The sequence below is a fragment of the Salvelinus namaycush genome, chromosome 20 (assembly GCF_016432855.1).
Source record: "Salvelinus namaycush isolate Seneca chromosome 20, SaNama_1.0, whole genome shotgun sequence".
In the NCBI taxonomy this organism is placed as follows: domain Eukaryota; kingdom Metazoa; phylum Chordata; class Actinopteri; order Salmoniformes; family Salmonidae; genus Salvelinus; species Salvelinus namaycush.
The window spans coordinates 12,086,160-12,108,246 of NC_052326.1; the positions used below are offsets into that span (position 1 = coordinate 12,086,160).

Genomic DNA, 22,087 nt, shown 5'->3' on the forward strand with positions numbered 1-22,087 from the left:
TAGATATTCCATAAAAAATTAGCCGTTTCCAGCTACAATAGTCCTTTACAACATTAACAATGTCTACACTGTATTTCTGATCAATTTGACGTAATTTAATGGACCAAAAGTGTGTTTTCTTTCAAAAACAAGGACATTTCTAAGTAACCCCAAACTTTTGAACGGTAGTGTATAGCTTTGTATTAAATTGCCACCGTGCAACGGTTTCCTCCTACTAGGTGGTGGAACGACATTCCACTGAGTACCCATCCAATTTTAGCTCTGATTATCATAGGGTTGGTTGTACATGATACTGTACGATTATGAAGTCAGATGAGTTAAATCCACAAAATACAATGACCAAAATACTGAAAATGTACTAAAATTTAATCCATAAAAGCTGGAACATCATTTGACAGAAAAACACAAGAAGCATTATTAGAGTTGGTTTAGTATATATTTCAGCTTCGAGACAGAAATCAATCCTTATTTCCCCCCATATTTCTTCTATAAAATACCCATTTTTCTGAAGCATTATTATGCAAAAAATGGCATTTGAATATATTATGGGAACTATGAAATCCCAGTGACTGAGTATAAAATTAAGTCACATCAGAGATATTTGCAGAAGAGAAAGTCCATGGACGTAGGGGAAACCAAAATACATATATGGACCTTGATCTACCACCATTGACATGACTGGCATGGAGAAATAGGTGTATGGCTATAAAAAAAAGTTCTTACTTCCATTTGATTTCCCACTTGAAAACATTTACACTTAATAACAGATGTGGTCATGCTGTCTGAAGATATTTATAATCATACAACTGAAGTCAACTTCCATGTCTCCAAATACAATATATTGCAAAGATGTAAAATACTGAAGTGAAGTTTAATCTTTCTTAGTAGGTAATCACTTTTACACTCTCAAAAGGAGGAGTGGGCTTTCGGTCGACCGGACCATGGACACGTTCCCATTTCAGAGACTTTCAGAGTTCATGGTGGTTCAGGATGTGGGGAATGAAGATTGTCCTTCAGGGTTCACTGATGTCGGATCAGAGAGGAGTCTGAGTGAGATAGAAACAAGTCGTCTCTCTCATTGTGTCCTGCCTTGATACTAGCGAATCAGCGGTCAGCTGTTTGTGTCCTCACCGTTTATGGCTGATGGGGAAGGGGCGGGGGAATGCTGGCACGGTCCAATCTGGGCAACAGTTCTTCATTACAGCATTCTATAGGTGGAGAGAGGAGAGGAAGGGGGGCAAAGATTAACAGAATGAATAAAACTTGATTTCGTTCAAAGGATTGTCCTCCTATAATATATCAATGAGCAAGTGCTGCCCTCTGTTGGCCAGTTGCATCTTTCTGCTCTCAGTCTGTGTATATTTGTATTTATTATGGATCCCCATTTGCTGCAGCTACTCTTCCTGGGGTCCAGCAAAATTAAGGCAGTTTATACAATTTTAAAAACATTACAATACATTCACAACACGCTGTGTGCCCTCAGGCCCCTACTCCACCACATATCTACAGTAGTAAATCAATGTGTATGTATAGTGCGTGTGTGCCAACGTTTGTGTTACTTCACAGTCCCCGCTGTTCCATAAGGTGTTTATTATCTTTTTATTTTTATTTTTTTTTTATTTATTTTTTTATCCCCTTTTCTCCCCAATTTTCGTGGTATCCAATCGCTAGTAATTACTATCTTGTCTCATCGCTACAACTCCCGTACGGGCTCGGGAGAGACGAAGGTCGAAAGCCATGCGTCCTCCGAAGCACAACCCAACCAAGCCGCACTGCTTCTTTAACACAGCGCGCCTCCAACCCGGAAGCCAGCCGCACCAATGTGTCGGAGGAAACACCGTGCACCTGGCCCCCTTGGTTAGCGCGCACTGTGCCCGGCCCGCCACAGGAGTCGCTGGAGCGCGATGAGACAAGGATATCCCTCCCTGGGCGCGAACCCTCCCTGGGCGCGAACCCAGAGACTCTGGTGGCGCAGTTAGCACTGCGATGCAGTGCCCTAGACCACTGCGCCACCCGGGAGGCCTATTATCTGTTTTTTTAAATCTAATTTTACTGTTTGCATCAGTTACTTGATGTAGAATAGAGTTCCGTGTAGTCATGACTCTATGTAGTACTGTGTGCCTCCCATAGTCTGTTCTGGACTTGGGGACTGACGAGACCTCTTATGGCATGTCTTGCATTCAACATGTCAATACTGCTCATAAATTAAATTAGTGATGAAGTCAAATCTCTCCTCCACTTTGAGCCAGGAGAGATTGACATGCATATTATTAATATTAGCTCTGTGTACATCCAAGGCCCAGCCGTGCTGCCCTGTTCTGAGGCAATTACAATTTTCCTAAGTCCCTCTTTGTGGCACCTGACCACACGACTGAACAGTAGTCAAGGTGCGACAACACTAGGGCCTGTAGGACCTGCCTTGTTGATAGTGTTGTTAAGAAGGCAGAGTACCACTTTATTATGGACAGACTTCTCCCCATCTTAGCTACTGTTGTATCAACATGTTTTGACCATGACAGTTTACAATCTAGGGTTACTCCAAGCAGTATAGTCATCTCAACTTGCTCAATTTCCCCTTTATTTATTACAAGATTTAGTTGCGGTTTAGTGAGTGTGTTTTGTTCCAAATACAATGCTTTAAGTTTTAGAAATATTTAGGGCTCATTTATTCCTTGCCACCTACTCTGAAACTAACTGCAGCTCTTTGTTGAGTGTTGCAGTCATTTCAGTCGCTGTAGTAGCTGACGTGTATAATGTTGAGTCATCCGCATACAAAGTCAGTGGCATGTCGTTAGTAAAAATTTAAAAAAGCAAGGGTCCTAAACAGCTACCCTGGGAAATTTCTGATTCTAACTGGATTATGTTTGAGAGGCTTCCATTAAAGAACACCCTCTGTTCTGTTAGACAAGTAACTCTTTATCCACATTATAGCAGGGGTGTCAAGCCATAACACAAGTTTTCCAGCAGCAGACTATGATCGATAATGTCAAAAGCTGCACTGAAGTCTAACAAGACAGCCCCCACATTCATTTTATTATCAATCTCTCTCAGCCAATCAGTGATTTGTGTAAGTGCTGTGCTTGTTAAGTGTCCTTCCCTATAAGCATGCTGAAAGTCTGTTGTAAATTTGTTTACTGTGAAATAGCATTGTATCTGGTCAGTTTTTTCCAGAAGTTTACTATGGGTTGGTAACAGGCTGATTTGTCAGCCATTTGAGCCAGTAAAGGGGGCTTTACTATTCTTGGGTAGCGGAATGACTTCAGGTTCCCTCCAGGCCTGAGGGCACTCTCGTAGGCTTAAATTGAAAATGTGGCAATATCGTCTGCTATCAGCCTCAGTAATTTTCCATACAGATTGTCAGACCCCGGTGGTTTGTCATTGTTGATAGACAATTTTCTCACCTCTTCCACACTGACTTTATAGAATTCAAAAGTACAATTCTTGTCTTTTATAATTTGGTCCAATATACTTAATGTGTAGTGTTAGCGTTTGTTGCTGGCATGTCATCCCTAAGTTTGCTTATCTTGCCAATGAAAAAGTCATTAAAGTAGTTGGTAATATCAGTAGGCTTTGTGATGAATGAGCAATTTGATTCAATGAAGGGAGTCGAGTTGTCTCTTTTCCCCAAAATGTCATTAAGGTGCCCCAAAGCTTTTTACTATCATTCTTTATTTTATAGTATAGTTTGTTATTTTCTTTAGTCACATGATTTCTTAACTTGCAGTACGTTTGCCAATCAGTTGGTCTGCCAAACTTATTTGCCTCATCCCTCTCAACAATACCATTTTTCAATTCCTCATCAATCCAAGGGGATTTAACACATTTTAGTCATTTTCTTAATGGGTGCATGCTTATTAGTAATTGGAATAAGTTGTTTCATAAATGTGTCAAGTGCAGCGTCTGGTTGCTCCTCATTACACACCACAGACCAGCAAATATTCTTAACATCGACATATGAATCACTACAAAACGTCTTGTATGACCTCTTACACACTATATTTCCTAGATATGGCTTACTATATTGTGATCACTACATCCTATGGACTTGGATGCTTCTTTTAAGCACATTTCTGCAGCATCAGTAAAAATGTGATCAATACATGTTGATGATTTAATTCCCGTGTATGCAAGGCAAGCTTGGGAAAGAAGCTTGGCCAGGTAACACAGTGAGTAGAGGGGCATGGAGACAACTGCCCTAACCATTCAGAATTGAAGGGACGAGAGGTATAGGAAATATGGCAGAAGGGCTATGTGGAGTCAGGAGAAGACCTCGCCATATAGAGCACCACAGTAGGAGTCATAATACCCAATAAATGTAGAGGTCAAACAGGGAAATAGTTCCAATCATTTCCCCACCATTCATTTTTCCCATAGGGGATTTTAGAAAGAGTTAAAATAAGGGCGGTGTTTCGTGTAGGCTTACCCTGGCGCGATGTTTTGACAGCAGTTTAAATCTCTCTAGGACAAGGTAACTTATCAATATATTCGCCTGTATTTACCCACCAAAAATGAAATGCTAATTAGCTGCTAATGCAGCTATCATAAAGAACTACAAATGCCACGATCTGGACGAGACTGCCGAGTAGAGGAAAAGGTAAGAATCTCTGGATTAAATATCTAATGTTAGCTACATGTAGTAATGAATAAATTGGCAAAAGTTTAAATGGACAATTCTGTGAGCCATCTTGTGCAAGTTTTAAAATGACAATAACTGTTAGCAAAGGTGTCAGCTACAGATGACGTGGAGGAGATGCAGGGATTTGTGGTCTTGCATGATGCCTACTTTTATGTTAATAGAATTTTCTAATCTGAGAGTAAATAGAGCCGAATATATTGATAAAAGTTACCTTGTCCTAGAGAGATTTACATGGTTATCAAAACATCACGCCAGGGTAAGCCTACATGAAACACAGCCCTTAATTTAAGAGTTTCTAAAATCCCCTATGGGAAAAATGAAGGGTAGAACCATTTCCCTGTTTGACCCCTAGGTTATGACACCTCCGCTATGGGGCTCTTACCTACTCCAATCCCTTCAGATATATACACACACACACACACACTTGTAAATTTTACATTTTTCTTTTTATAAATCTACACCACCAAGATGGCGGGCCTAAAAATCTCTCAAAATCAACCACTCTGACTGGCCAATCGCACTTACTGCCACACCCACCACCTAAACCTCTTTTTGAACAATCAAAAACCCTGTAACCTTAGAGGTATGGGGCCTGACCTCAGCCTCCACCCCTGCCGTTCCCCCCTGTCCATCCCAGTCTGGCTTCTCCACTAGTCTAAAACAGTGGGTCTGTAATCCCATTAGTGACAGTCCAGTGCTCTTGGTGGCGTAGCCGGCCGGAAACAGACTGCCCGGGGGCTGCTGGACTTAGGCCCCTCACTGTAGGACTCTATTGAGCAACAGATGAACTACCCTATAAACCTGGTGAAGAATGAGATATAGTCATGTGTATGTGGACAGTTACACCAGACTACCAGCTAGGGATGTAACGATTCACTGATATGCATGGGTCCCTGAGTCAAATGCATAAGTAGTGAGTGCTTCGGTCCGCAGACCTCAAACCGATTCAAATGTATGCATGGGTCAGAAATTTCACCCGTTCACTAATATTTCTCATATTATATTCTTTATACATCAGATTTTTGTGACAACGGATGCAGCCACTCCTTCAGTGTTAAACTGTTGATAATCATTGATCTACATGCCGAACAATCTCAGGCCATGTCAGTAGCCTAGACAAACTGCGCACCGTGACCAGCTTCATGCACTGATCAACACAAGGTAGACAGCCTGTTCCTGATCTTGCACATCTGCACGGGACGTTCAGCATTCAAAAGCGAAAATGGCTTGCGCGATATTAGGCTTTATTAGTTGAGTGACAACCTATGTAATTTTCTAGGTTATTGTTATCATGCACTGTTGAAAACTGTTTTACCGGAATAAAAGTAAGAAATCTGGGACAACGCATCTGGCTATACCTGCTGAACGGGGCTTACAATAGATTTTTGATGTATAATAAATCATCAGAAATAGTTTTGTTTTAAACAATCAGTGTATGTGGTCATTTTTTAGATATACAGGGTAAAATGTATAATTTCACAACGTGGACAGAAAATAAACTCACTCCGTAAATATTCCAAAACGGTCAAAACCATTCGATTTTGAGATGAGGGTGAAAACCAAAGCTACGCTCATATATACACAACATGATCAAAAGTATTTGGACATCTGCCGGTCGAACATCTCATTCCAAAATGATGGGCATTAATATGGAGTTGGTCCCCCCCTTTGCTGCTATAACAGCCTCCACTCTTCTGGGAAGGCTTTCCACTAGATGTTGGAACATTGCTGCGGGGACTTGCTTCCATTCATCAACAAAAGCATTAGTGAGGTCAGGCACTGATGTTGGGCGATTAGGCCTGGCTCGCAGTCAGCGTTCCAATTCATCCCAAAGGTGTTCGATGGGGTTGAAGTCAGGGCTCTGTGCAGGCCAGTTATATTCTCTCACATTGATCTCGACAAACCATTTCTCTATGGATCTCGCTTTGTGCACGGGGGCATTGTCATGCTGAAACAGGAAAGGGCCTAACCCCAAACTGTTGCCACTAAGTCGGAAGCACGGCATCATCTAGAATTGAACTAATGGAACCAAGGGGCCTATCCCAAACCATGAAAAACAGCCCCAAACCATTATTCCTCCTCCACCAAACTTTACAGCTGGCACTACGCAGCCGGGCAGGTAGCATTCTGCTGCCATCCACCAAACCCAGATTCGTCCGTCAGACTGCCAGATGGTGAAGCGTGATTCATCAGAACGCGTTTCCACTGGTCCTGAATTCGATGGCGGCGAGCTTTACACCACTTCAGCCGACCTTTGGCATTACGCATGGTGATCTTAGGCTGCTCTGCCGAGGACAGACAATTTGTACACGCTACAGCACATGACAGTCCCGTTCTGTGAGCTTGTGTAGCCTACCACTTTCTCAGTTGAGCCATTCTACTGCCAATGTTTGTCTATGGAGATCGCACGGCTGTGTGCTCGATTTTATACACAGGTGTGGTTGAAATAGCAAAATCCACTAATTTGAAGGGGTGTCCATATACTTTTGGCCACGTAGTATAATATATTGTAAACAACAGGTTAATTAGTGGGCGATTTCACAACCAAAGTGGCAGACAAAACTGTCTACATTGCCCCCCCTAATCTGATAGCGGTGGTGGGGTGGTAGATGCATCCCTTATGGCTCAGATCAGGTGCCTACATTTGGCTCAGAGAGGCCCAGCTCATGAGCTCCATCAGCAAAAGATTTGAACTTAGAATGGAAAGTAGTGTTCATGCAACAAATGTTAGTCCATTAAATCGTATAGCATCGATTCGTTGTCTAATCAAAACAAATCACACAGAACCGCTTCAAACTAAAAGGAATCGTTGTATTGTATTGTATCGCCTTAAAAGGGAAATATGCACATCCCCACCACCAGCAGATGGCAGTCTACTGTCCAGGGAGCAGTCTACCCTAAGTGAATGACAGGGAGCAGTCAACATTTCATGAATGCTCTCAGGCCCTATCGATTCCATCAATGACGAGAAAATCAACTGACAGAATTGTAGTAGCGGCCATTAAAAAAACAACAAAGCATGTATTAATAACTACAGATTAAACGCATCCCAAATTACAGGGGCATATTGTGAGTTGAGAAGAATGTTGTGCTCCTCGTAGGTACAGTAATAAGGGTTGAGGTGTACCAGTCAGGTAATTAGTGTCCACCCTTGTCGTTAGTCACCTACTCACCTGGCTCAGAGCTGCTGCAGGGCGGGGCGGAGGGGAGGGGACCTTTAGAGCAGGACACAGTTTGATTTCTTTTTCGCCTTCTTCTTTTCCACAGGCGTTTTCCTATTTATCTGTCTGACCAAGTCATAGAAGATCTGCAAACACAAAACCATTGCTAAGTGCTTTGACACGTTAAAAAAAGGCATAGTTAACCGTATAAATCCAAACCGTTAGTGTCATAATTCCAATCACTAGTCAGCTGTTTGATTGTCAGAACTCACGTCGAGGACGTTGATCTTTGACTTTGCGGAGGACTCTAAAAAGGCACAATGGTTCCACTGTCTGGCCAGGTTCTGACCCTGCTCCTTTCCCACCACCCGCTCATCCTCCAGGTCACACTTATTACCCACCAGGATCATCGGCACCTGGGAAGAGAAGAGAACATGGATGAGGGATAACATCAAACATCATTAAACCATTTCACTGGGACCAAACAAAAAATATATATGGATCAATACCAGTGATGGGTGAAAAATCTATAGTTACACATTTCAATATTATAAATCGATACTTTGACTCCAAGTATCGATTTGAACCGGACACAGATGTGTCGTTCTGCCCCTGAACATGGCAGTTAACCCACTGTTCCTAGGCCGTCATTGTAAATAAGAATTTCTTTACTGACTTGCCTAGTTAAATAAAGGTTAAATAAAAAAATAAAGGGGGTGGGCCAGGTAGCTTTAGCTGGCGCTAGTCAGCTGTATCAGCACCAAAACTCCGGTATTTCTCATCCTTTTGCTTGTTTAAAATAGTGAGCCAAGGACTATTTCCATGACGGATCAAAACAAATGTTCTCATGCTCCATCTTGTCTCTCTGCAACGGACATAGTGAACAATATGTTTGGAACATCAAATCGCAATACATATAGAAGTCGGAAGTTTACACACACTTTGGAGTCATTAAAACTCATTTTTCAACCACTCTGCAAATTTCTTGTTAACAAACTATAGTTTTGGCAAGTCGGTTAGAACATTTATTTGGTGCATGACACGAGTAATTTTTCCAACAATTGTTTACAGACAGATTATTTCACTGTATCACAATTCCAGTGGGTAAGAAGTTTACATACACTAAGTTGATTTTGCCTTTAAACAGCTTGGAAAATTCCAGAAAATGATGTCATGGCTTTAGAAGGTTCTGATAAGCTAATTGACATAATTTGGGTCAATTGGAGGTGTACCTGTGGATGTATTTCAAGGCCTACCTTCAAACTCAGTGCCTCTGCTTGACATCATGGGAAAATCAAAAGAAATCAGCCAAGACCTCAGAAACAAAATTGTAGACCTCCACAAGTCTGGTTCATCCTTGGGAGCAATTTGCAAACGCCTGAAGGTACCACGTTCATCTGTACAAACAATAGTACGCAAGTATAAACACCATGGGACCACGCAGCCGTCATATCGCTCAGGAAGGAGACGCCTTCTGTCTCCTAGAGATGAACGTACTATGGTGTGAAAAGTGCAAATCAATCCAAAACACCTGCAAAGGACCTTGAAGATGCTGGAGGAAACAGGTACAAAAGTATCTATATCCACAGAAAAAAAGTCCTATATCGACATAACCTGAAAGGCCGCTCAGCAAGGAAGAAGCCACTGCTCCAAAACCGCCATAAAAAAGCAAGACTACGGTTTGCAACTGCTCATGGGGACGAAGATCATACTTTTTGGAGAAATGTCCTCTGGTCTGATGAATCAAAAATAGAACTGTTTGGCCATAATGACCATCGTTATGTTTGGAGGAAAAAGGGGGAGGCTTGCAAGCCGAAGAACACCATCCCAACCGTGAATCACAGGTGTGGCAGCATCATGTTGTGGGGGTGCTTTGCTGCAGGAGGGACTGGTGCACTTCACAAAATAAATGGCATCATGAGGAAGGAAAATGATGTGGATATATTGAAGCAATATCTCAAGACATCAGTCAGGAAGTTAAAGCTTGGTTGCAAATGGGTCTTCCAAACGGACAATGACCCCAAGCATGCTTCTGAAGTTGTGGCAAAATGGCTTAAGGACAAAAGTGAAGGTATTGGAGTGGCCATCACAAAGCCCTGACCTCAATCCTATAGAAAATTTGTGTGCAGAACTGAAAAAGCGTGTGCGAGCAAGGAGCCCTACAAACCTGACTCAGTTACACCAGCTCTGTCAGGAGGAATGGGCCAAAATTCCCCCAACTTATTGTGGGAAGCTTGTGGAAGGCTACCTGAAACGTTTGACCCAAGTTAAACAATTTCAAGGCAATGCTACCAAATACTAATTGAGTGTATGTAAACTTCTGACCCACTGGGAATGTAATGAAAGAAATAAAAGCTGAAATAATGATCTACTATTATTCTGACATTTCAGATTATTAATATAAAGTGGTGATCCTAACTGACCTAAGACAGGGAATTTTTACTAGAATTAAATGTCAGGAATTGTGAAACATTTAAATTAAGTTTTTTTGGCTAAGGTGTATGTAAACTTCCGACTTCAACTATAAGTATGGTAATAATATCGTATCGTGAGGTACCTGGCAATTCCCATCCCTAATCAATACAAGGTGTACGTGTGTGGGTTTGTCACACCCATTCTGACAGTTTGTTCTGGCTGTTTAGGGAGTTAGGGGAAAGTGGAAACAATGGCAGCCTCGCCCACTCAGGATAGAAATCAGATTCCTGTCTGCTTCCCTCTGTTTGCATTGCATTCCATGCTCCAGCTGCTCCATGGAATGAAACCATGGCAGACTGCATGTGTGCGGGGAGCAGTACATAATATCAAGGTGAGAATAAAGGATGCTGGGTTGAGTTCCCTAATCTCTCCCCACTTTGACACCTTACTGAAAAGTCTATAAAACAGCAGCTCTGTGTAAAAGTTGCCCTATAAGCACAGATCTGGGATCAACTTCTCCTCCGCAGAGCCTAACTTTAACCATTAGGGGAACAGTGTCTGGGGGCAACTTCACACTATTCGGGACAAGTGCCCTCTCACACAGGGCTGTAGGGCAGACGACAGGAAGCAGTTTGGACTAGCTCCATGGATGTAGCTCTGTGAAGTTTCAAATCCAAACAAACCCTTAGACGGGGCCGTTGAACGACGGTTGCCCTAAAGTCAGAGTAGAACCGGAGGTATGCATTTCCAGGCTAGCTAACGCCAGATAGGGAAGAAAGTAGCTGTAGAACATCCCCAGTCAGCAACACGGAGGCAGGCAGGGAGGGAAGTTAAGGCTGTGTCCAAGAGCCACACCGAAACGTACACATGGCGAAATCACAAGTCTGGCATTAGCCTACTACTCCAGCTGAACAGAAGAGGACTTAGACAGCAGGAATCACAAGACCTCTTGCGTAAGCTAGTCGTGTGACGGAAGGAAAAAACATTTTAAATGAGAAAAGCTGATACTAGTCCCATCACTTCATTCACCACCTTATGGGTCTCCTTGTTACCATTCAAGGAAATGGGCTTTGGTGTCCAGGTTTGCTCTGGTAAATTGTCTGAGTAAGACACTTGCACAATCTGAAATGTTACATTGTAACACATTGTAGCTTGAAAGGAATCCTACCAAAAATCCTCAAAGTGTATTATAGTGGGACTAATATTCTGAGCACCTATTTCAGAGCCTTGTCGTGTGGATTCTGTTCTGTAGCCTGGGTGTTCCGTATGGACATAGTGTCTTTAAATCGAGCCTGGCTAGACCATGAGCCCTCCCCGCTGTCTCCACATTCTCCATCCAACACTGTAGTAGTAAATGGTGTGTGGCATTCCCATCAAGCACTTGGAATGGAAATGGCCTAGCAGCACTGGACTGCCCAAATTCAACCAAGAATCCATCCCTTCTTTTGAGGGGGGGGGGGGGGGGCACAGAAAGCATTTCCGTTGGTCATGCATTTCTACAAGGGGCAATGAAAGAAACAGGGCGAAAAGCTTAAATAGTCAGTGGAATGATAGCTGCCACAGAGAGCTGCAGTACGGTAGTTGGCAGATATGCACAAGTGTTAAGTCTTGGGAGTATTTCGAGAGAAAACATTGAGCAAAGGGATGGAACGGGCCTTCTTCCCTGTTGACAGTCAATGATCCTACAATCGATCCCTAACCTCCATCTCGCAATGGCTTTCTAATCTGAACTGCCAAAAAAAAAAAAAAAAAGTCTCCCCGGCCCATCCAGTGTTTCTGATGACTAGGGACTTTCAGTGGAAATCATCCCCATCGGAAATCACCCGCCTCGGGACAGACCACACGGACCACAAGCCAGGTGGGAAACAACGAGTAACCGACAAGCGATAAAAAAAAAAAGAGCCAGTCATAACAAAGTACAGCGGATTTATTGGCACACGGAGAGACATTAGCCCCGCCCACACAGAAAGCGAGCGAGAGTACAGGAAAGAGAAAGCTTGAGAGGAAAGGGGTTATACAGATCACCTAAAAAGGGCATCATCCTGCTGAGTGAGTATCTGTTGAGGCCAGGGGACTATGAGATGTCACTCCGATACTCCAAACACAAGGAGGGAGTGCCAAGAAATGGGACCGCGGTTAATGTGGAGGGGTTGTAATAATATTTCCTTCTCTCATTCTTGCTGTATGAGCTCAGTTGTCATCACACCGCAAAGACTAGCTTATGATCATGGGTAAATGTTGTATAGTGCTGTGGCAAATATAATGGTTTGTTTTAACTAGGGCAAGGAGTTTTCCCTGATCATGTGGCCTAGTTATAATCCAAGGTAGCTACTCACATCTTCGGTGTCCTTCACTCTCAGGATCTGTTCCCTCAGGTCCTGCAGGTCGTTGAACGTGGACTGTGCTGTGATGGAGTACACCAGGGCAAAGCCCTGACCGTTCTTCATGTACAGATCTCTCATTGCAGTGAACTGCTCCTGTAAGACAGGTAGGGGAAAGAAGTATCATGATACAGCTATCACTCTCTCTCTCTGCGGTGCCCATTGAGCAGTTGGAGTCCGCCCTGCAACCTCATTGGATAATGCTGGGCAGGCCTCTTGCTAGCTGTCACTCAAATGCGAGGGGCTGAAGCTCATTGGCTAGAACTCGAATTGCAAGGAGGCTGACCGACGGGGGGGGGGGGGGGGGTAGGTAAAATGGTGTGGCACAGCTTCAAGAAAAGTCGCTTTCAAACTAGGGATTTGGTGGATAATTGAGTTAAGTCAATTATTCTTCTCATAGATTATGCATGTATGAACTACACATTGACAGCCTAAAGCAGGGGGGGGGTTTAAAAAATATTTTCTTAGTCACCAAAGTACCGGAGCATGTCTTTAAAGAAATATACACTCAGGGTTTAGCCTGGATAACAGAGTTGTGGAGCTGAGCAACATTAACTTACTGTGCCGGCTGTGTCGAGGATTTCAAGCATGCATTGCTGTCCATCTACCTCCACTTGCTGCAGTGGAGAGAAAAAAATACAACATCAGAGAAAGACAGAGACAAGAGGGTGAGAAAGAAAGAGCACAACAACAGGTTGTTGACCCACAGACCAGCTGAAAGCAATCAGCTTATTCCCTGGCAATTCCTCCCTTAACTTACCTTTCTGTAGGAGTCTTCTATTGTTGGGTCATACTTTTCCACAAAGATTCCCTGTACAAACTGGACTGTCTGTAAGAGAGAACATGGGCCACAAAAACAAGTCAGATCAACAATTCACACCACAGGAATATTCAATGACGGTGCTGTGGATCTTGAGGCCTGGATTTGCACAACCCTGGCTTGTGCTAGTTGGTACATAAGACAGACATCTTGACAAGGCAGAGAGTCACATGCGGCTCAGCTGGTAGAGCATGGCGCTTGTGACGCCAGGGTTGTCGGTTCAAATCCCACCGGGGGCCAGTACGAAACATTATGAAAATCTATGCAAGCACTACTGTAGGTAACTGTGGTAAGAACATCTGCTTAATTACAAAAATGTAGATGGCCTGGAATGGCCCACCTCCAGTGAAATACTCACCAGAGCGGACTTGCCCACACCTCCCGAGCCTAGCACCACTAGCTTGTATTCACGCATGGCAGGATCTCTTCACGGGACAGCCCAACAGTCTGCACAGGCAGGAGAAAAAGAGAAAAGTATTGTAAACGGAAATATCAGTTCTCTCCCAACAAGATCGTAGTCATTCCCATGGTCGGGACAAGTCGCAGCATAACAATGGGAACACCCATAAGCGGAGCTCCAGTGGAGGAGGTCAGGAGGAGTTTATGACCCCATCCTCTAGCTAACACAAACCAGCTGTGGGTGTGAAGGGAGAAGCTTGGGTTTGGCCGCCTGCTCTTAGGACAACCATCTGGCCGTCATGCATGCAGCACACCACGTCAGACTCAGTCTATGAATACAGAAACTGAAACCCATTGGCATGCATCACATGGGCTTGCCCAATGGGTCAACATGCAGGCCCATCTTTCTGCTACGGTATATGAAAAAGGGCTCAAGACAGAACATTTAGTCGCATTTGGCGACTGACATGCCTGTGCGAGTAAAATGTTTTATTGGGTGTGTCGGTACGAGCTGCACATTCTACATGGATCACCTAACTCAAAACTTCACCTTTTTTTTTTTGCGGGCTAAACCATTATTTGGTCAAACTGTAAAGTACATTATCCTCATGAAAGTGTCTGCCCACCCCCGTTTCGCTGGGGCCTGCTGCTTTGTTGAGCGAGCCGCTCTCCTTTCCCGGGGGAAAACAAATGCTCAGGGAGAAAAAAAGATGATCTGATTGTATAACATTTTAAAATCCAATTGCTGGCAAAACACAGCTAACACGTTGTTAGAGAGGAGGTTCTCAGCTTTCGGTAAGTATAGTTGAGATTATTCAACTCTCAATTTTGTGCTCAATAGCAAACATTTTACAACCAAGATATTTGATATGGCTTTGAGATACGGATACAGAGTGCGCAAAATAATTACGCAAAATAATTACGGACTATAAGCCGCTACTTTTTTCCCACGCTATGAACCTCGCGGTTTATACAATGACGCGGCTAATTTATGTTGTTTTTTTCACAAGATTCATGCCGCCAAAAAACTGAGCACTGTCACATAATGTGACGTAAATCGAGCGCGCTCAAACTTGCCATCATTCTGATTACGGTAGTCATTTTGTCACCCTCATCATGGCAAAGACACGGAGAAATGCATATGATGCAGCTTTCAAGTTGAAGGCGATCGATCTGGCTGTTGGAAAAGGAAATAGAGCTGCTGCACGGGAGCTTGGCCTTAATGAGTCGATGATAAGACGTTGGAACTGTGCAGATCCGACTGAAAGCCAAAACAATCGCCACCGCAATGAAGTTTGACTTTCTTGGTAGGCTACTGTTTACTGCTATTTATTTTTTATTTTTGTTACAAGCCGTGTTTCGTTAAAGCCTATTTATTTTTGTTACAAGCCGTGTTTCGTTTAAAGGCTGTGTAAAGTTCATTTGTTTCAATGTACCGGTAGGCACTTGCGGCTTATAGACATGTGCGGTTTATTTATGTACAAAATACATATTTGTAAAAAATTCAGTGGGTACGGCTTATATTCAGGTGCGCTTAATAGTCCAGCAATTACGGTAGGCACATTACATAGGCCTCATTGGGTGGTAGGCTACAACTGCAACCTTTTTTGGGACATTATTTATCAGAACATTCTGGAGCCCTATTAAACAGTAAAATATAACCGTTGAATCACAACATGAAAATAAAATAATAATACAGCTACCATGTCATCGGCTGGTGCCAACAACTGAAAAACTTTGTGGCACCACTGCCACCAGGGGAAAATGTTAGTCTGGGGCCCTGCCATCTGTTGTCAACGCAAGACAATTAAGAAACAACCACAATACCGTCCATTTGGGATTTGTGGGGTCCTTCCATTGACAACATGCCCTCTAGGGCTAAATACTCAGGAGCACCTCCTAGAGACCTTCTGCTCCTGACTACAGTCACAAGAGACAGACAGCCTCATGGGATATAAGACCAAAGAATAATTTATGGTGAAGACTTATCCTCATCATACAGGAGTTCAGTTATTTTTTTAGGAGCAAGAACACACTCCCACTTGTCTATGCACTTTGAGGAGAAAGTCTACCTGTCAGTGGAACTTTTGTTCCACAAGTCATCATGAGCTGTGAAAACTGTAATCCATGATATGTGAAAACTGCAAAAGGTAAAGGAGGACAGTAAAGTCCAGAGACTTAGGTATTAGTATTATAACTGTTGATGCATGCTGGTGTGGATTTAATGTCACTGGCAGCGTAATACACTTTTCACTTCAAGTGATGTAAGAAAAAACGACTTTAAAAAGTCTGATGTAAACTACAACTACTTTCGAATAGATGTGACTATCCTGAGAAAGCCTGCTCCAGTAATGATGCGTTCTCTGACTGAGCCCCTACAGCTCAGAAACGTTCATAGTGCTCTCTACGACACTCCATTAACTGTGTTACGTGCACGGCACACTTTCACGCACAAGGCCATGTAAGGAAATTATTTAACTGAACCTCAACCCCCCCCCCCCCTAGTCGTTCAATATCTCTCCCCACAAAACAAATAGCCTAAGTCTTTCCCCCGTAGTAACTAACAAATAAGGAGAGTGAGCCACGCACCACAAACACACTGAAACCATGACATCAGCACCATATAACTCACTCTCTGTGGACAGAGGTATGTTTCCATGTAAGGCTTAAAGTGGGAAGAAGAGTTGCTGTGAAAGAGCGAGAGACTCCATAGTGTGCGCCCCTCTTAGCCGAGTCACAAATTAGACAAAAACTAAACACTATATGGATTAAGGATGGACACAACAGTTTACATTTCGTAAATATTCATACTTTAGTAGCAGATCAGTACTCTGACATTTAGCAGGCTTCAGACTTGAGCAGGCTATTTGGAGTATTGTGAGAATTTACTAATCCGTTGGCAATGATAGTGAGCAGTCACTGCGCCTGGCCCTGACTCAGCACCACATTTGATAGGCAGGTTCCTATATCTCTCCAGACCAGTGTGGCCAGCGGAAACCACACTCCCATCATGCAAGGCACCACTTTGCACTTGCATATTAATTATAAAAAATGGTCATTATGCTGCCCTCATCCTCTGCTAGCAAAGCAGGCAGTGAATACAGTTTGAGTCAACCACTTGTGGGTCAGGATTTAAGAGAGTGCGAAAAGGTGCTAAATCTACTCAAAGTAATACTTTTCAAATTGGCGAGATTGTGTTTCATGTCTTCCGTTATTACGCAAACAACTTCACCTCAGAAATCCCCCAACTAAGATATCAGGAAATGACAGGGGGGAAAAACACAAAATCATAAAGTTAGAAAAACAGAGAATCTAAATGATCCTTTTATGAGCTACAGTTTATCTGCACAATTCCAAACGGGCCCTTCAATTTTCTTTCTTATTAAGAAGAGCCCCATTGAAATCCATAACTTAAAATCTGCCATTAGAACATAGAAACACATGTCCTCTGTCTAAGCCACTTACTAATGTGGGGACTTTTCTGGCTCATAGCAGTCCTAGAGGTTTTAGGGTTGATGTTGAGGCTAAGGGCCACCTCCACTAAACTTTGGGCAAGTAAGTCATTGTATTTAACCAAGGCTGTAGCAACTGGTGGATGTAAACGTCATGAGTTGACAGTTGAATCAGAGGCAGCCCAAGCGGGGGAAAAGAACTAAGAACTGCTGATACAATCACTGATTTGAAAACACCACGTGTGGCGTTAAATTGACGGTGAGCTGTGACACCACACATCCAGTTTCCTGGGCTACCAGTAGTACTCATAATCATGAGGCCATTTGTTTCTCATTTTCTCGTTCCAATTTAGTCATGTGGATGGTCTTTCATTCCAATGCTAAAATGAGGTGTGGCGTTAATTAGGAAAGTTACGGCCTCAGCCCTTTCTTTTGCCTCCTCGTTTGGAGAAGGCCTATTCTCAAGCGTTGAGTCAACTAGTCAGCAACACTAATCCCTCAAAATCCCTAAAATCCACCCCTCTCCATTGACTTCCCGTCACACAGTAGTCATTCAAATTATGTTCAGAACCACATTGTTTAGGACTGGGAACAAGTCGAATCAAATTTGTGTAGATGTAAATAATAGGGAAAAAAACAGAAGCGAAATTGGGTTACGGTCTGAGAAGTCAGCACAGAAAGAAACATCAAAATAGCTTTTCACTCTCTGTTCCTGTTCAGGACACAAACTGCAATGTTTACTTAGAAACTGCTGAGGGAAGTAAGCCGGTTAAGCCTAGATCTTATCCTAATGTTCGCAGATTCAGGCCACAGGATGACAGTGATGCATGCTTTATCTCCCAGGGGCAAAAACCTTTTGGTGTATGGTGCATACCTGTATGCAATGTATAGGCCTAGTACTGTACTGTCAAAATAAAGCATTTAATGGTTCATGTTCAATTTATGTGAAATGTAATAGAGGCTGGCTTAGTTGAGGGGACTAGTCTGAAAGCTGTCAAACACATGGATGCCTTGCTAGTGACTGAATGTTTGAAATGAGCCACTAATATTTACCACACATCCAGTCAGTCAGTGCTATAATGTTAATTCCTGCCAGTGCCACCCTCCTAACATTAGCTGTTTTACAGAAGGGAGTAGTGGCTTAGCTAACTACACTGAACAAAAATATAAACACAAGCATGTAAATTGTTGGTCCCATGTTCCATGAGCTGAAATAAAAGATGCCGAAATGTTCCATATGCACAAAAACGTCTTAAATGTTGTGCACAAATTTGTTTACAACCCTCTTAAGTGAGCATTTCTCCTTTGCCAAGATAATCCATTGACTTGATAGGTGTGGCATACCAAAATGCTGATTAAATAGCATGAGCATTACACAGTTGCACCTTGTGCTGAGGGCAATTAAAGGCCACTAAAATGTGCAGTTGTCAAAACACAATGCCACAAATGTCTCAAGTTGAGGGAGTGTGCAATTGGCATGCTGACTGCAGGAATATCCACCAGAGGTGTTACGATTGAATTGAATGTTCATTTCTCCACCATAAGCCGCCTCCAACAGAATTTGGCAGCAAGTCCAACTGGCCTCACACCCGCAGACCACATATGGCGTTGTGTAGGCGAGCGTTGTCAACGTTGGGAACAGAGTGCCCCATGGTGGAGGTGAGGTTATGGTATAAAATAATGAACATCCAATCACATTAACTGTTACACTCTCTCTCTGGAATTCCACTAACGGTATGTAGTCAAACGTAGCGGCTGCTCATTTCGTTCACTCGAAAATTGATAAATGGTCATAGACACGCATACCAGCTCTACTGGTAGTACTGCTACGGCCAGCAGTGCTACACCTGCACTGTTTCACGACACATCAGTGACATGGCTGGAGATATTTTGAAACAATTATTGCTTCGTATACAAGCCAGTGAATTCTATGCCTTACAGCTGGATGAGTCAGATGTGGCGGGCCTGGCACAGCTCCTGTTATATGTCTGTTACGTTTATGGGGGGTCAATTAAGGATGACATCCTCTTCTGCAAACCAGGACAGGATATTTTTTAAGTACTGGACAGCATTGTGACATCAAATGTACTTTGGTGGTCAAGATGTGTTGGTATCTGTATTGATGGCGCAAAAGCCATGACAGGGAGACATAGTGGAGTGGTAACACGCAGCGTGCAAGCGGTTGCTCCTGACGCCACTTGGGTACACTGCAGCATCCACCGAGAGGTTGTTGCTGCCAAGGAAATGCCTGACAGCTTCAAAGATGTTTTGGACACTGGTTAACTTTGTTAAAGCAAGGCCCCTGAACTGATCGACTCTCTCCAATACAACCCAACATTGCAGAGTTAAGCGCTTCCTTTCAAGCACACCCTTCTCATTAACCTGTGGAGAGTTATTCACAATTTTTGATGAACAAATAAGGTTTTATATGTAAGATGACTAAATAAAGAGCAAAATGTATTATTATTATTATTTGTGCCCTGGTCCTATAAGAGCTCTTTGTCTCTTCCCACGAGCTGGGTTGTGACGACAACATTCTTATGTTTAATAAAAGTATCGTATATCGTGTGTGTGTGGCAGGCTTAAAATGGCAAAAAAACAACATTTGAGAGTAGCACCAGGGTCAGCGCAGAGGGGGTAAGCAGCTGGAGGTTGAATGTTTGAAGGGGTACGGTAATATAAAAAGTTTGAGAACCACTGCACTAGGCGTGTCAGAGGAAGGCCCAAAAAAGTAGTTAGACTCCAGTCACCCAAGTCATAGCCTGTTCTCTCTGCTACCGTACGGCAAGCGATACCGGATCGCCAAGTCTAGGTCCAAAAGGCTCCTTAACAGCTTCAACCCCCAAGCCATAAGACTGCTGTACAAGTAATCAAATGGCCACCCGGACTATTTACATTGACACCCCACCTTTGTTTTTACACTGCTGCTACTCGCTGTTTATTATCTATGCATAGTCACCTTACCCCTACCTACATGTACAAATTACCTCGACTAACCTTTCCTTGTGTTACTTTTTACTTTTGTTTATTTAGTTACATTTTCTTAACTATTTATTGAACTGCATTGTTGGTTAAGGGCTTGTACGTAAGCACTTCACGGTAAGGTCTTACACCTGTTGTATTCCACGCACGTGACAAATAACATTTGATATCCAGCAATTTAGCACAGCCATTGAAGAGGAGTGGGACAACATTCCACAGGCCACAATCAACAGCCTGATCAACTCTCTGAAGATGTGTCACGCCCCATGAGGCAAACAGTGGTCACACCAGATACTGACAGGTTTTCTGATCCACGCCCCTAGTTTTTAAGGTATCTGTGACCAACAGATGTGTATCTGTATTCCCAGTCATGTGAAATCGATAGATTAGGGCCTAATTAATTTATTTCAATTGACTGATTTCCTTCTGTGAACCGTAACTCAGTAAAATCTTTGAAATTGTGGCATGCTGCGTTTATATTTTTGTTCAGTATTCATCAGAAGAACAAAAGACATCCACCACGTCAACCTAAATATTATTGTGATGGTACTATGATTTGGTAGCCTGGTTGCCAAATGACATGAGTGGCATGTTAGCTAAAGAGACTGGTATCCAGTCACAGACTAATGATTTGGCGCACTACTGTTAACTAGCTAACGTTACCTCTTGCACCCTGGCCAGCTAGCTAACAAACCCTGAGCCTACAAACACGGCTAGCTAAATCCTCACCGCTAACAATCGACAGCTAGCTAATTTCTCTAGCTAACTATCAGTTGACCTGGGTCAACTAGCTAACAACCGAGCTTGATTAGCTTAACTGAATAACGTTACATATCTAACGTTATTGCTAAATAGAGCAACTACTTGTGTAGTAGCACATTCAAGTAGGTTTAAAACTAATTCAAAATGCCAATGCCAGTTCACTAGCTAGCTTGTTAGGTACCACGCTAATAGTTAGCAAACTAGCACGCGACTGATTGGTCGACTTCACGAACTAACGTAGCTAGCTAGCTGTAACTGCACGCATTCCTGCGCCTCCGCACACAATACAAAACATAAACCAGCATGCACATCTTTGGATAGCTATAGTTATCATGTTAAAATACATTCCAAGCTTGTCATCTACCTTATCTAACAAAATGTAGAATGTTTTTCGCAACCCTTTTGCTAGCTAACGTTACCTGCCCTTCCGCCTGGCCTTGACTTAAAATGGGAGTGCACACAGCTTTTAGTGAGAGTGCAAATTCCTAATCTCAGTCGCTAAATGCAGCATATTCACTGTGCCATGCTTTCCTTTCTAATTTATCTCAAAATGTTTTGCCAAACATGTTACCGCAGGTGGCTTTTTGACAGCCTTGTTGGCAAAATAAAGTTAGCCTTTCTACACTCACCGTTTCTCGCTCGCTCCACTCCGCCACTGACTGTGTCTATCTCCACGGCCTCAGTGCGCAGTAGACGTCATTCCAAACTATTTCTCGGTTTTCTTAAAAGGGCAATGTCAAATTTTGCACTGGTTCCTTTTGTGGTGGTAGAGGACAGTACAACAAAAAATACATTGGGTAATTCACAGCTCATAATTGCAATGCTTTATAATTCACTTATTTATGGATATATGTTCCATGCAGGATTTATTTTTAATCAACATCATGGCCCTATAACCCCTGACAAACCCAATCAGTTAACTCAGCCAAAGCATTTAAGCAAATATGTCAATCTTATTATCAAATTCAGGTAGCCTTGCCTAGCGGTTAGCGTTGGGTTGCTATAGTTCAAATCCCCGAGAAGGGCACAACCCTTATTGCTACAGGGTCGCCGTCGGTAATGGCAGACCCTGGCTGTGG

At 43.0% G+C, this 22,087-nt stretch overlaps 1 protein-coding gene across 1 annotated transcript; it reads right to left on the bottom strand.

Annotated features, from left to right (window-relative positions):
* Positions 1–345: 345 nt before the first annotated feature.
* LOC120065036 (ras-related protein Rap-1A-like) lies at positions 346–21,725 on the bottom strand. The gene is made up of 8 exons (XM_039015689.1): positions 21,638–21,725; positions 13,772–13,860; positions 13,354–13,422; positions 13,154–13,210; positions 12,549–12,689; positions 8,070–8,213; positions 7,810–7,943; positions 346–1,208 (listed from the first exon to the last, which is right to left on the bottom strand). The coding sequence occupies exons 2-7, from the start codon at positions 13,826–13,828 to the stop codon at positions 7,854–7,856; spliced, it is 558 nt and encodes a 185-aa protein (XP_038871617.1). The 5' UTR covers positions 13,829–13,860; positions 21,638–21,725; the 3' UTR covers positions 346–1,208; positions 7,810–7,853.
* Between the last annotated feature and the right edge of the window lie 362 nt (positions 21,726–22,087).